This window comes from Rhipicephalus sanguineus, chromosome 8, assembly GCF_013339695.2.
Source record: "Rhipicephalus sanguineus isolate Rsan-2018 chromosome 8, BIME_Rsan_1.4, whole genome shotgun sequence".
In the NCBI taxonomy this organism is placed as follows: domain Eukaryota; kingdom Metazoa; phylum Arthropoda; class Arachnida; order Ixodida; family Ixodidae; genus Rhipicephalus; species Rhipicephalus sanguineus.
The window spans coordinates 96,122,252-96,138,407 of NC_051183.1; the positions used below are offsets into that span (position 1 = coordinate 96,122,252).

General features: G+C 46.5%; 1 protein-coding gene across 1 annotated transcript in view; it reads right to left on the minus strand.

The window, feature by feature from the left end:
- Positions 1–370: 370 nt before the first annotated feature.
- LOC119402225 (JNK-interacting protein 1-like) overlaps positions 371–16,156 on the minus strand; it is a 59,849-nt gene continuing 44,063 nt past the window's right edge. The window contains 1 exon segment of the mRNA XM_049418551.1: positions 371–8,882. Within this exon segment, the coding sequence (XP_049274508.1) occupies positions 8,810–8,882 (73 nt within the window). The 3' untranslated portion in view covers positions 371–8,809.

Genomic DNA, 16,156 nt, shown 5'->3' on the forward strand with positions numbered 1-16,156 from the left:
CACTGCACCTCAAGAGTGTCCGAGATACCACAGGAAACCGCTGTAGTCATTCGTTTTCCAGTGAAATATCACATAACGGTACATATCTTTGCGTGTGTGTGTAAGATGACCGATATGAGTTATCGAGCACGGGGAGAAACTGCCATGGGAGTACACTGCCTTTAGCTTCGTCCTTTCATGGCAGTTGTATGGCACAGCTAAGTGTGCGAACACCATGCTACAAGTCTTTCTAGTACTGGCGTCCAGCAGCTCACCACACTCCGTACCAGTCAGCAATCTCAAAACTGCAGACAGAATGTCTGTCATCACCGTAACGTTTACATTAAATTCAAACTGCTCATTTTCACATCTTACAAAGGAAAGAAACAAGTGAACATTTTGCACTAGGCATCATTCATTTCTTCCAAAGAAACTTTACATGGCATTCTTGCAAATACATGTACATGAACACATTCGCCTTTCCATATAAGGATAAAAATCAAACCAGGCGCGGGAGCAAAGAGGTTTCTGAGCAAATCCTCTCACAGCTGAGTAACACAATCTCAACTGTAAATAGAATAATGTGGGTGCAACATATTAAATCTCTAAGAACATAAAGGTGCTGACAATAATACCTTGATTATAATGAAAAGAACATACGTACTAGACTTACAAGTACAAGTGTTTACTTTGTGCAGCATACCTGTACAAATTTGTGGCACATGTTCAGTACATACTGAGCATTTTGAGTGCTGGTTAAAGCAGCAATTGTAAAAGAAGGAAAACATTTTCTCATCAAAGCACCATACAGCATCACATTCTCTTCAATCTTTTGCAATTCAACGCAGTGAAACAAATTGTGAACCTTTAGCAAAAGAAACAGCAGAATCGCGTCTCTGTTCAAGTAACAGAAACTCTGACCATTCTTTTCATTTTTGTACAATCTCACATTCAAAAACACTCAACATCTATTTTTTTGAGGTCACCTAGCTTATGAAGTCGCCTACAAGGCATACAAGCTATGGCTAACAGCTTTACACATGGTGCTTTGTACAAGACATTTGCTGGAAAGCCCATTGCCAAACAGATTTTTAAAAAATGACATGTCGGCTGCATGCAGTAATCAAAACAAATTCTAAATGAAGAAGCAGCACACATCACAATGAACACAGCCTGCGGCAAAGATACGGTGGGTAGGTAGGGAATATGAAAGTGTGCAATCAGAATGCTGCTCCCTTGACTTGTAGTATTTACAGGTTCGCAAACAGCGCGCCACTTGCATAAAATGACAACAAAAAATGTTATTAGGTAAAACTCTCAAAGGCAAACACATATCGCCAAATGACAAAAAAGCAGCGCATCAGTAAAAATGAGCAAAAACACTCTAAAGTGCAGGCAGCGCTAAAATAAAACATATTCAACGCTCTACGCACTACACTCCTCTACACAATACTACGTTCATGTCACAATCCGCTCTACAATATAACGCAAACACGGAATGCTCATTAAAAAAAAAGCACTCGTCCATTTCTGTAAGTAGTCCAAAAAGCATTGTATAAAGTGCTAAAAAAAAGCGAACAAGCGGAACTAGACTAGTTTCACAAAAACGGGCGCAAAAATGTTTCACCTTTATAAAAAGCACTCTCAACAGCATTCAAGACCCACTTGCCCAAGGCAATAAGAAAGCGTGGCGCGTTTGGCGGTCAACACAACGTTTAAAGCTCGTTCACACGTGCGAATAGCACCGGTCGCGCAACCAAGTCAGTCGCAAATTGCCACTATGGTCGAAATGCGACCGTCTTGGCTCAGTCGCTCACTGTTCGACTGTGTGACTGCAGTCGCAAACCTCTGAACCAATCAGATGCAGAGAAACAGGGCCTCAGGTTATTTTGCGGGGCAATAGCAATGCGAGCAGTCTGTGCATCGACGGCTATACTCGCACGCGTGTGTGAATGTAATTGGTGTCGAGTTGCTTTTCGGTTGCCAGTTACAAATGGTCGCGCGACCAACGGTGCTAGTCGCAGGTGTGAATTAGCCCTTAGACAACGTGCACTTGCGTTGGGGTGAGGGGGGTGTGCAGGTTGACAGTGATAGTCCTCATGTTGGATGGAACTCTACTTTCACGTCGGCCATGCAGACCGTCACGCTTACTGCGGGTACCACAACTGTAAATTGTTGTGGTCATGTGACCGTGTGCTGAAAATGCCTGAAAGCAAGCACTGATTGCAGCTCTCGCAAAGGCAAAGGTACTGCTCAACATCCGGGATGTAAAACGGGCGTGTGTACAAAATATCATGACCAAACAGGAACGTGCATGTGCTCTGCAAATGTTTGCGACTTTTACCTCCAAGGCAAATTTCTCAGTTCATCTGAAATAAAACGGGCAATGCGTCAAGCTGCAGAAGTGCACGATGAGTCAGCAATGTACTGTGCAGCCCATGTTTCTCAGACTTCGTTGGCCATTTAATGTACAGTGTTGCCTTAATGTTTCTTTACGTCCTCGTTATGTTTTATACTGAAGATTCAACTAAATATGAACATCTGTAGGCCTACACATCTGTAGCATGCAGTGATGCTGCTTTGACAGACTAGTAACGGCCCGGCGCTGCAGTCAGGTGTGATACCGGCCCCAGTATGCAGTGACTCTTATGCCACAAAGCACTGGTACCCATCACTGCAGACAAGTACCACACAAAATCTTGTGGTACTGTCACTCGGATGTGCCTGCCCTTGTGCAATGCTGGTACCATTTAATGTAGTACTCCGTGACAACAGAATGGATGCCAGTACCAGCCACTGAGTACTGACACCAATACAACATAAGAGCATGTCTGAGACTTAACCCAGAGTGCTGGTACCAGCCCGTATGTACTTGTGCTAGTACCACATTAGAACACACGAGACAACTCAAATGCTAGAACCAGCCACTGTGTACTGGTATTAGTACCACATGATAGCATGTCCGACATTTAACCCGGAGAGATAGTACCAGCCAATCAGTACTGGTACCCGCACCACATGACGTGTCTGACACTCAACCAAAACAGCACTTGTACCATCATGTTCTGGCACCAGAACAACATAACAGCTTGTGTGATACTTAAGCCAAAGAGTATTAGTACCACTGAATACTGGTACTAGCACAATACGAGAGAATGTCTGACAATAAGTACTGGTATTAGCCACTGAATACCGGCACCATGCCAGAGTCTTATCGCAAAAGGTGCTAGTACCAGCCACTGCATACTGGTAAATGGTACCAGTACCACTAACAGCATGTCTGAAATATAATACAAAGAGGGCTAGTACTGGTAAGCAAGTACTGCTACCAGCATATCAGCAGATCTTCCGACCCTAGTTTACACACTTATCACACTTGCTCACATACCATGCAACACTACGCTGCTACAATGTATGCAGACAATGCAAGCACACCACAAATTAAAATAAGTTTCATATGGTTTGAGATGTTCAACTAAGCAATTGCTCAAAAGCCATTCGTGATCCTGAAGTGAAAACTAGTTTTCCCTCTAGCATGCTCAGCAACATTACTGCCAATGGACAAAGTAACAAAGTGCACAAGGATACTTTTTCTACTTGTACCTGAAGGAATGTGCTGTAGGATCGCTATGCCTCAACTTTTTGAGAACTTCCGATAATCAGGGTATCTTGCAAAACAGTCGAGCTGCAAAAACCTGCTTTATGCAGCCACATTAATTATATTTGCTTTTAATCTAAGAAGCTTCCTGCAAACTTCAACAGTTCCGCAGCAAAGTGTTGTGGTCACTGTGGTATTTTGGCAGACACCAATTTCTTCCATTTAAACATCACAGCACATGCGCTTGCCTAATATTCTTGGGCTTGCAAAGATGTAACCAACAATGTGCCTTCACACCCAACTCGTAAGTGGCACTCTCTCTGCATGGTCCTCTGGATCACTGGCATAAGACTGCAACCTCTAAAAGTGGTTTTAGAATATAAAAATACACATGTAACCTTTTCAGTCATGACTTTCCGAGATGTTCAGGTGTTCTTGAATAATAATTTACAGCACAGACTGACACAATTTTGCCTTTAGTGTGCATTTGGACAGTGGCCACTTAATAAGTGTAAATGCAGCAAAATAAATAGCATTGCAATGAAAAAGTAATGCCCATGAAAATTGCTTAGCAATTGAGGACAAAGTTGCCTCCGTAAATGTATGAAAAACATCTCCAAAAAAATAAGGTGTCAAGCAAAAGACATGTAAAGTCAAATACACTATTAAAAGGTGCATTTCAATGGTAATGAAGCCAATAAAACGGAAACACTTCTTTATAAACAGAAAAAAAATACTGATAGCATTCATTAGTTATACATAGATTCATTAAAAGCATACCTGCCAGCTGCATGTCGCTGCAATTGGTAGCAAAATACAAATTGGTTTTCCTATTTACCAGCACACAATTTGGTGCGTCGAGTTTCACCACAAGCAACAACCAAAAGGAATGGCCTCAAACGAAAATTGAACATGCGACAAAAAAGCATAAGGGTACATATTAAAGAATAGAAGAGGACATAGCTGCCAAAAAAACTGTTATATTGTTTCTGGCACTGAAGGTTATCAGTGGGTATAAGATAGAAATTTAAAAATAAAAGTGCACAACAAATGCCGCAAGAGCAACAAATGCCGTTCTTGTGACATGGCGCAAGCAGAGAACAAATGCACAAAATAATGCATAAATGTCACTTTAGCTTGTGTTGTTTGCAGAGCGGTTTCCCTTTCAATACTTCAAGTATGTGTGGCGAGTGCAAACAATCACACACTTGTGACCTTTAATGTTAATAAACGCTTACTCACTTGTGACCTTCAAGACGAAATGCACCAAGAGTAGTCCTTGTGCTCTCAAAGCATTTGTCCATTTTGTGGTACTGCTCCTCAATCTGGAAGTGTGTTCTCACAACCAGCAGCACCCCAAGATCACCGAGTCATTGTGATTAACCAAAAATTGCGACAAACTGCTTGAGAAACACCCTCACCAGTAAGGTGCCTTCAAGTGTACTTTGAAGAGGATTAACGACATTGCAGCTTCGAAATAATCCAGGAGCAATGGTGAAATGTGTTGACTAGATCTTCAGTCACCGGTACTCTCATACTGGCAAGCCAGGGGTAACCCAGAGGCAAAAAAGCCAAAAAAAAGTAGACAAAAAAAGCCACAGAAAAACGTGAAAGCAAAAGTCAGGGGGTTAGAGAATGCCATGATACCATTGCATCTCAGTCACTCTGAACATCGAATAAAAACATGGAGGATTTGACAACTGGACGCCATTTTCGACGTCAATGAACGACAAATACTGAACACAAGTCTTTTTATGTCATCTCAGAGTGAGCGTTAATGCCTCTTCTGTCAGCTGAAGATGCACTGCTTGCACATTCACGGTCAACAATTGCAAAATGGTTCTCGCACATTTTGGACGTGAATCATGATTTTCTGACGAAAACAAAAGGCAACAACAATTGCCACAACAACTATCTGTCTCCAATGCTTACAGGTAGAGATTGGTGGACAGCTTGTCAGACTTTTGAGCAAAACCAAACGTCGTCTGAACAAAAAAAGTGGCTTTCCTCTTCTGTCATTTCTTTCTGGCTTGGCAGCTTGAGTTGCCAAGAACAGAATTTGCTTTATTATTATTATTATTATTGGAATTGTTAGATGGCACTAAGGCTGCACTGGCCATGGAGCATTATAGAACACTTCATAGCAGCCAGCTATGACTCTTTTGAAGAAAATAAAATGGAAGCAAGTTCAAAGATACTTCCACACTTCTTTCATGAATGAAATCAAGCATGAAAAACTAAAAACCATGGCACAGCCTCATACAGATACTGTATTTACTCGCATAATGATCGCACTTTTTTTTTTTTTAAATTGACGCAAATTTCGGGGTGCGATCATTACGCGGGGTAAATTTTCCGCAAAATATTTTGAGCACCGAAAACGCAAACAAGTCGCGTATCGGAATTCTTACGATAGCTATCTTGAACATAACCAAAAATAAAAGTAGAGTAAGGCTTACCTTTGTAATAAACGCACACATTACGCAGGAACTACATGCATTGCATATTGCCCTATTTTTTTCATTCACTGACCCCCTAACTTTCATTCAGAGTTTGAAGCGTCACTGGCGTCAGTGTCGTCGCCGCTCGATTCCCTGTCGGAACCGGCAGTGTCATCACAGTCCCACAGAAGGTTACCATCCGTTCCGTCGAGCGCGTTAGATATGCCTGTCTTCTTGAAGGTGTTGGCGACAGTTTTGCTCCTGCCAGTTTTGGTTTCGCGGAAAGCCTGGCGCGTGCTGTTGGTAGCTATGAGCTTCTCACGCTGATTTTTCCAATACCTAATTCTGATTTTGTCGACGCCGAAATGCCTGCCGGCAGCGCGGTTGCCGTGCTCGAGCGCGTAACCGCCTTCAGCTTAAACGCGGCAGTAAAACTCGCGTATCGCCCCATCGTGAACCGGCACTCAAACAAGCCCACGAGGCGCATCTCGACAACGTTTCCTCTTGCTGTCATGAAACGTTTAAGAAAAGCGGCAGCGCCTCACATCGCTGCTTCGCAAGGAGAAGAGCTACCTCACACGACGACGATGTGACATTGCAGCAAGCTACCACAAATGCAGCAAGCTACCACCGAAACATCAAAACGAACCGTCGATCAAAATTAACGACAAAATACGGCCGCTGCCTCGCTCTCCACGTGAGATGGGGCTGTAAAGAAGGTAGTCCATAACTTGCTTTCCTTGAAGTACGCGCCGATTGGAAGCATCAAGAGCAAATTGCAACCGAAGTAAAAGCGAGGACCAGGGATGCTGCCATGTTGCCGGAAATCGTCACACTCACTTCCGGGCGACAAGCGATTTTTTCTGGTTTCTCAAAAACCTGCGACGCGACAAGCGACGGCGATGGATGGCCCTCCGCGACAGCAAATCCTGTCACTCGTCTCCGTCGCTCGAAAATCGCGTGCATGCGGTTGGGCCTTAACACTGCGAGATATCAAAACCACGTGATCAAAACAAACATGGCAGCTGGCGGAGCTAAGCGAACGCGTTTTTTCTCGTAAGTCATGGAGGTCATGAGTCGGTCATGCGCGTCAGAACAGTTTCTTCCGTCGAAATAATGAATTATTTCGTTTAAATCGGTAAATTTGCGGCAACAGCATAGCCATGTTTAAAGGAGAGAAACAGAGATGGGCGCGTTCAGCTGCCACAGACGTAGAAACACATGGCGGGCATGTGGTGAAAACTACGGCATTTGTCTTTACTGCTATCCTAAGACGGCACGCTTCCGCCAACGGTGGACAAAAATTAGGAATCTGTTTGGTGCGAGCAGTTCACTTGGTGAGTCTTGAAGAGTTATTTACGTAAGGTTCGACAGATGGTAAACATGATGATCATCAGCTAGACTTGGCACACGACATATCGCTGCGGCAAGTTCGGGGTGCGATCATTACGCGGGGGAAAAAAAATCGAATTTTGACGACAAAATTTAGGGGTGCGATCATTACGCGAGTGCGATCATTATGCGAGTAAATACGGTATGGAACTTTTCGTGGTCCGGTTAGGTGGAACAAGAATACCACGTGTAGTTTGGTACCAAAAAAGACCGGAAATAAAGAATCTGCATCCCATCTTTGAGAACCTACTACATCGACTTCGACCTTGTTGTCATTGCCAGAACCCGTACGGATTCAAGTACACACCACCACCAAGCACAACGCAGCACAAAAGGACGACCAAATGACGCATTCGCAAAATGGAGCAACCGCCAATGCAAAGCAATGGCAAGACTTCTGAACACGCATCTCCTAGCTTGCATTAAAGCTGAATACCTGCTTCTGACTCTTGCCAGGTGATGGAGCCGCATTATCACTTTTAAGGATGCAGCTTATCAATGGGCCAGTGGCTACAATCACGTACGGTGGCAGGAAACAAGTTTGCCATGTTGGAAACTACTTTTGAACACAAGAGTTGACAATTGAGGATGAGTTTGATGTTCCTTCCCATGAAGGTCGCACGCACTGACTCTTTAATGAAACACTTGGTCTGTGTCCAATTATGCAAGCAAGGCACACGCCATTCACCCAAGTGCACCCGATCAGTCCAATTTACCCCTGCATGCTTATGTAAATACTACAGTTGTGCACTGACTAATTATATCAGGACGCTGTACATCTAATTGCACCAAGCAGCAGGGTTGTTTTTCAGCGCACTAAATGTAGCAATGCTATTAAATGAATTAGATTCGTAAATACTAAGTGCAGTTGAGTGAAGGCCAAAACTGGTGTTAAATGAAATGAATCGTCAAGTCCGTAAAGCTTGTTACGCGGTACAACTAGCACAGCAAGCCATGGCCACTGCTAATAAAGACATCATGAAATTGCCCTGCTGCGAGTACGGTGTTCCATTTAAAAGCGGACCAAACTGTACATCTGACACGGCTGCAAAATGTAATGAGGCCAGCACGTGTTCTTTCCCTATCTGCTTTGGCATTGTATCTCGCAATTATTACAAGGCGCTGCATGCCTCAGCGATTGAGATTCCATTTTTGGGTGGTCAACACAACAGCGTTGTCATGTACAACATGAAGAAACAGCCAAAGAGGTGCCGAGTGCCAACAGAAAATGCACAAACGTTTCACATCACCTGCACATCAAAGACAAAAATGTGCAGTGGAACAGATTGCGTGAAGCCTCAACAAACCGACAAACATTGCAGCGCGGTGCGAGTAACACTCTGCAAACGGAAAGGTGGAGGCAATCATGTGACCGCTGGCTCCCTCTCGCCCATTGCATTCACTCTATATAGATATCTTCGACGGGGTAGGCCATCTCGATGAATTTCTGGTAGAACTTGCGGAATGCTCGCCTACAACGAAAATGAAAAAAGCATGAGAACAAGATAACTAACAAATTTCATTTCAGTCTATAGATGGGCACACATGTACAGCAGAATCTTGGGGATACGAATCTCAAGGAGGAGCCAAAATATTTGTATCACTTGAAATTTTGTATCACCAAAACCCTAGCAAAGTCGTTTTTATGAACAATAATATAGGCACAAAACATTTATTTCTGTAGAAACAACTCGCATATGTCTGTCTGAAACATATACAGTTAAACCTGGATGTAACGAACCTCTATTTAACGAATTCCTGGATTTAGCGAAATTTTTTCATTCCCCAAGAAGCCCATGTGTTTTTTACCTCCATGTAATGAAGGCCAGGGGCGTAGCCAAGGGGGGGGTTGGGGGGGTTCAAACCCCCCCCGAAATTTTTCAGTTTTGCTTGCGTATATAGGCACGCACACATACAAACGCGCGCACAAACATACATAAAGTACGGTTGAACCCCCCCCCCCCCCCCCCCCGAAAAAAATTTCTGGCTACGCCCCTGATGAAGGCACTGTGGCAAATGACCTAGATGTAACAAATTTCCCATGCTCACCATTCATTACTTTGAGCAGTAGCTCTGCCAAAAATTAGGATAAATAATGCGTAACTTTTGCAATTGCTAAAAACAAAGGCAAGAGCCGATCGCAAGAGGAACGCATGCGAGCGCAGTGAGCCAGAACCACAGGTCGGCAAACTCACACGAGTCAACTCACTCAGGCTCACTCGGACTCAGATCGGACCGTGAGTCTGAGCGAGTCCAGATGAGTAATATTTTAGTGAGCTTGAGTCCGAGTTGGTACGACTGAAAAAATTTCAGTGAGTGTGAGTCCGAGTGAGTGTGGTTGATGGAAATATTGGTGAGTCTGAGTCCGAGTGAGCTCCACCTTTTATTGCCTACCTATGGCCCTATCCACTCAATTTCAGCTCTACTATCAGCCTTATATCGGCTTACATTTATACTAAAGTCTATTCAGACATACCTCAATGCACTAGCGTTCATGCGCCACCTCAATATATATTGATTAGGGGCGTGAGTTGGGGGAGGGGTGCCATGGCCTTCCCTCGCAAGCTCTTGGACAGGAAGTTCGTGATAAAAGTATCTTGTGGTAACCGCGTATTTCATAAAAATGTCCTTCCTTCATTGAACCCACTGAAAACTCGTATTTGAAGATACAAGAACCAAAGGTGTATCGTAGCGCACCGATTACGTGAGATATTGGCGTTAAAGAGCATTGACACCGCGATTGAAAAACCTAATTTCATGCAAATGGACTCGTGAGTCGACTCACTCAGGCTCACTCAGACTCTAGTCAAGCCATGAGTCTGAGTGAGTAATTTGTTAGTGAGTTTTGATTCCGAGTGAGTCCAGTTAAGATAAAGTTTAGTGAGTGAGTCCGAGCGAGTCCGGCTGAGGAAAATTTTGGAGAGTGTGAGTCTGAGTAAGCCCTCAGAGCAAATTATATTTCTTGAGTGAGTCTGAGTGAGCTCCAAATTTTTTTGCCAACCTATGGCCAGCACAGTCGATTCGGTGTGCGGCGATGATGATGAAAGCTACTATCTCCTCTAACGCTGCTCAGTGGCAGATCTGAGTTTTTTTCCCTTTTTTTTCGCTTGCGCATCGTGACACCAGGTGTCGCTGTTATGCGTACCTGATTTTGTTTGCTTTTTTAGGCTTGTGTGTGTTGTTATTGCATCGTGTGTGAGTAGACGCGACGCGAGCCTTAACGCAAGTGTCAACGTCGGCGGTGTGTACTGCTCATTTCTCACAGTGATTTTTTGCTTCGAAAATAAGTTCCCCGAGAAAGGTAAAAGTTCTGTCTTTCAAGGACAAGCTGTCAATCATCAATGCGGTCACCGCCGGCGAGAAGAAGGATTTCGCCGCGCGATTCAACATTCCTGCCAGCACCCTGTCGACTATCTCGAGTGCAAAAGACAGCATCCACAGTGCAGTAGAGTTGGGCACAAGCTCGAAGAAAAAAAGGATGAAGTTGTCAGCGTACGCCAATGTGGACACAGCCATGCTTACGTGGATTTTGGACACACGTGCTCGAAACGTGCCCACAAGCAGCGCAACAAAAAGCGAAGGATATTGCTTGCATCCTGGGCCACGATGACTTCAAAGCTCACAACGGCTGGCTGCAAATATTTAAGAGCCGAAATGGAGTCGTCGAGAAGATCATTAGTGGTGAGTCGGCCTCTGCCGACAGCGATGCTTGTGGTGGTGGACGGCCGGCGTGGCGAAGGCTGAACTGAACCGTTGATGGCATGTATTGTGGCCGCGAGGACATTCAGTTGTTAGATTAACTTTTGGCCGTTTCTTTTACGAATAAATGTTTTTTTGAGTTGTGAGGCAGCGCTGTATCCCGCCATTTGGCTAGACGACGAGAACCCCTACAAGTGGCGCCCAACGTGCAAGTGGCTTCGTCTGACCAGCAAGATGGATGCGGCGCTGCAGCGACTCCTGGAGACAATGGAACGCCTCGACGTGGCCTCAGCAGTGTACTGCGCGGCGCGGGGACACGCCGAGTCCACGGCCTATTGCGCGGCGAGGGGCGTTGCGGTCCCGACTATGGACTGCGGGCGATGGCCGCCGCTCCCAGTTGGGCGCGGATGTACGCCAGCGAAAGACAACAACAATGCCGATGGGAAGGCTCCAGTTGGGCCGCTACCGGTGGACCAGGCCCCGGCAAAGGCGGCAGGCCAGGATTACAACGACGCCGCGGCAGACATTACTACAGACGGCGGAGACACGAGTCCCGTGGCTGAGGAGGCCATGGTCGTGCATGCCGGGGATAACCATGACATGGGAGCCGGGATGCTGGCAGGCACACCCCTGGTTGGACAACCGAGCACGTCGGCAAAAGGTGATGGGAATGACGACGAGTGTGACATCGAGGGTGGTGAGCTGCACCACCGTATGGACGACCCCGCAGTGCACGGCGACATTGCGCCCAAGGAAGAGCACGGCTACAGCGCGGACAACAAAAAGAACGCTGTGGGAGATCCTGCTGCTGCCAAGGACGAAGGCGCTAGTCACGAGACCAAGGAGGCCTCGATCGTGCAAGCCAACGACGACCACGGCTTGGATGCCTGCATGGAGGAAGAGATCCAGGCTGTTGCAGCGCAAGGGAGGGCGAGTGTGGAGGCGCCGAAATCTTCCGCGGGTGCCCCCACCATGACATGCGCCGCATAGAAACCTGTAAGAGCAGCTGCAGGAAAGCCTAGACAGAACGCAGCGAAAGGCAGCAAAGCAATGCCCGTGAAGGCCGTCACGCCAAGAAGGAAAGCTGCCACGCAGGTAGGCACGAAGGCCGCGGCCGCTCGCAATCGAGACAGAGAGTACAGCGCCATAGCAAGGCCGACTTCTAGCACAGCGGTGAGGACTGTGTCGGCGGAAACGAAGTCGCCGTCGTCGACAAGCCCGACATCAGTGCCAAAGACCGCATCGACGGTGCGCCAGACGATGGTAGTTAACACCAGCAATGATCCTACGGAAGACAGCAAAGATAACCAACGGCAACGCACTTTTTCTCAGGGGGGGAATGTGTGGGAATCGAGCACATCAGCACCCGATAACACGTCCTGCGCAGTGGGGATGCGCGCGTCCTACAGATTGCCTAGAAAAGCGCGAGCCGACCCAAAGGGCAGGCAGTTGGCGACGGACTGGCGAAGTGTATGCGCGCGTGTGGTGGACGGCCGGCGTGGCGAAGGCTGAACTGAACCGTTGATGGCATGTATTGTGGCCGCGAGGACGTTCAGTTGTTAGATTAACTTTTGGCCGTTTCTTTTACGAATAAATGTTTTTTTGAGTTGTGAGGCAGCGCTGTATCCCGCCATTTGGCTGGACGACAAGAACCCCTACAGACTTCAATGAAGACATCAAGTGACAAGGCCGCCAAATCTGTTTGCTCCTGGACAATTGCTCTGCACGCCACGCTGACGGCCTTCAACTCTCAAATATAGAGTTGATATATTTTCCTCCCAACTTCATGTCCCTGATACAGCCATTGGACAAGGGAATAAACAACAGCTTTAAGTGCTGCTACCGCCATCGTGTGATAGAAAAGATTCTTCTGGTCATCAGTTTTGAACAGCAAACGAAGATCAACATCTATCAAGCCATCGAAATGATTGCCGTGTTGTGGCAAGTTGCAGCTCAGACGGTTTCAAATTTCTTCGCCAAGGCCCTAATAAAGGTCGTTGAAGCTGGAATCTGCGACGACAAAGAGGAGCCCGCGAATCCACAGATGCAACCGAATTGTGGGATGCGCTGCTGCGTGCGAATGGGGAGTGTACACGGGGAGGTGTATTTTTGTTGGCTAACAGCGGTGCCGTATGTACTGAAGAAATGTCAGATGCGGCGCTTGAAATGGTGCAAGATCGTGGTCACGATGAAGGTGCATCAGAGAAAGATCCACTGTTTGCCGCGCCTACCACGAAAGAAGTGATAGACACGTTCAACATCTTGCGTCGTGCCGCTGGTGCACAGGATGATGAAGCTGTATTTCACGAATCAACTTCCTTGGAGCGCCGCTTGATGTCATCATATATGAAGAAAACAAAATTCAAAATCACGCAGTTATTTTCTTCTGAATAAATGTGAGAGGTGAGATCTTCTGAAGTAATGTCTGTCTCGTTTTGGTTTTGTTTTGCATGATACTTGGCGATTTTCACGTGAAACTGCATGTAACGAAAACCTGTATATAACGAAATATTGCCGACATTTGTCAATTTCATAAACATCCAGGTTCAACTGTACGAACGAATCAATAACGGATGACGCAGCTGGCTGCCAACAACGTGCATGTTAAAGCGTCACAAGAAGCCGCCTGAAAACTAAGTGCCGAAGTCCGTGCCGCTATAGTCATAAGAGAATGACAGGAACGCTGAAAGGCTTTGAGCCTTTTTATGGCTTTATTGCCTTTAATCTACTGCTCCAGTAGACGTGCACCTTCAGAGCTATGTAGTCGCTTTCGATAACCGCATCAATAACAATCATCGTTTCTTGCACGGTGGTTGCAGCAAACAGTAGTTCCATTTTCAATTGGCACTGACTACGGTGACGGGGCCCGTCAGCGCAGTACCGTCGTAAAAGTGACGAGGCCAGTCTCCGTAGTATAAATTGTAATAGTGACGGGGGCCGTCATAATAGCGACGTACTTATAGTGACGGGCCCCGTCGTCGTAAAGCGGTGACTACGGTGATGGGGCCCGTCAGCGCAGTACCGTCGTAAAAGTGATGGGGCCCCTTTACCGTAGATTTTTGGTCGCTTTAGACACCCTCGTCGTGTGGTGTTCGTGGCGTAGTTGGTTGGCGCGCTCTCCATAGTATTATGGCTGCAGGTCGTCAGTTCGATTCCTCCCGGTTTCTTTTTTTTTGTCAGGTTATGCGTCAACGTTTCGAAGAAACCGGCTTCGAAGAAACCGGCAACTGAAGAAAAGAAGCATGCACCAGAGAGTGTTCCGCGATGCTTTCTGTGTAATCGGGTGGGCCATCGCGCTAACAGTTGTCGGACCAACTTCTCACGCCCCAGTGTGATGAAGTGTTTTAAATGTGGACAGACTGGGCACAAAGCAGACGCATGTCGAATCGATGCGAGTAAAGTCCACCAAGCAGCTTGTGCGTATGCCCCGCCAAACGAGGAAACAGAAGCGATCAATGATGAATTGGCCGAACTGAAAAGCGGGAAGAAGATGGATTTCATTGGTGCTGCGGTGACAACAGACACAAAGAAAGAAATGCCGACAGTTAAGGGGAAAGTTGGTGGAAAGGAAGTCACGGTATTAAGAGATAGTGGGTGCACCACTGTTATCGTACGAAAGAAATTGGTCCGAGAGAGTGACTTCACAGGCAATAACCAACCGGTTTGCCTGCTTGATAGTTCCATTCGAATGCTTCCTGAAGCCAAGATTGAAGTTGAGACCCCTTACTTCAGCGGGAGAGTTACTGCCCTGTGCATGGATAACCCCCTGTTTGACCTAATCGTGGGAAACATCGATGGAGCTCGAGGGCCATACGATCCTGAACGTTTGGGAGAAGCCCCGAAGATGGAGCCCTCGTCAGTTCGGGAACCGCGACAAAAAGGAAGCGCGGAAGGGAATCTCATGAAGGATGTCGCCAAGCTCAGATTGAAGCCGAGGTGTCAGAGAACGGCAACAATGCGGCACCAATGGTCGCTGTACCGCCTGTGAAGACGCGCCGAGCAGGTGATGTTGCAACTGAGCGGCCACCATCATCTGCGGCTCAAAAGATGACGAAGGTGGTCGTCCAAGCAAAACACCACGGCGCGCAGAAGTTGGCGAAGCACCGCGAACGTTCTAACGAACGCGACCACGTCTTGCTAGTGTCGAATGTGTCGACGACAGCAGAGACGCCCCCTCCGGCACCGTAAAATGGAACGGCTCGCAAGAAAAAGAAGAGAAACAATAAGAGAGCGAGCGAGCACCGAAAGAAGGGGCGTAAGCGCGACCCGAATTTAACAGGATAGGGTGTTGGAATCGAATTTGTTGGAAATGGTTTGAGTTTTGAGTGTGAAGTGTTATTATTCCCTGTGTCAAGTGTGTATGGCTAGTGAGCCCAAGTGTCGTTTGCTTAACATTATGTGTACAATGCTATTGATATAATTGTATATGCATTATAATTGCAGAGCTTTGTGCGTTCGCATTGTTTATATGAAAGCTACCGTATTTATTCGAATATAGGTCGACCTTTTTTTCCCAAAAATGTTGCCCATAATCAGCTATCGACCTATATTCGTGACCAAAGAATCTCGACCTATATTCGCGATCAAAGCGACCAAAAGCACCGCACCTATGGCGTTCAACTGCCGCGCCTGCTGTTCTTCAAGCAGTTCCTGCTACATACGCACATTATATACCATAAAATCTGGTATAAAAACCGTACCCGTTCGCCTTTTCCGACTAAGTAACTAAGAAAAAAAAGTTATTTGTGCAATAGCTGCACACCGCCTTTTCAAAGCCCCCGCGAAATGCAGCCGCTCCACCATGTTTGCGCTGGAACCCGTGATTTCCCTAGGTAGGCCGTGAAGTCCCTAGCCCCCTAGCCGTGCTGCCTGCCGACGCGCAGCCGCACTGGCACTGGCCTAAGGCCTCACTCTTTGTTTGTTGTTTGATCTGACGTGACGGTTCGCATTTGCAAATGCGCGGTTGGACGGTGTCACGTCGGTAGAGCTACACAGCTGACTTCAAGCGTCAAGTGATACTTTTTGCCGAGAATTCCAGCAATTGTGC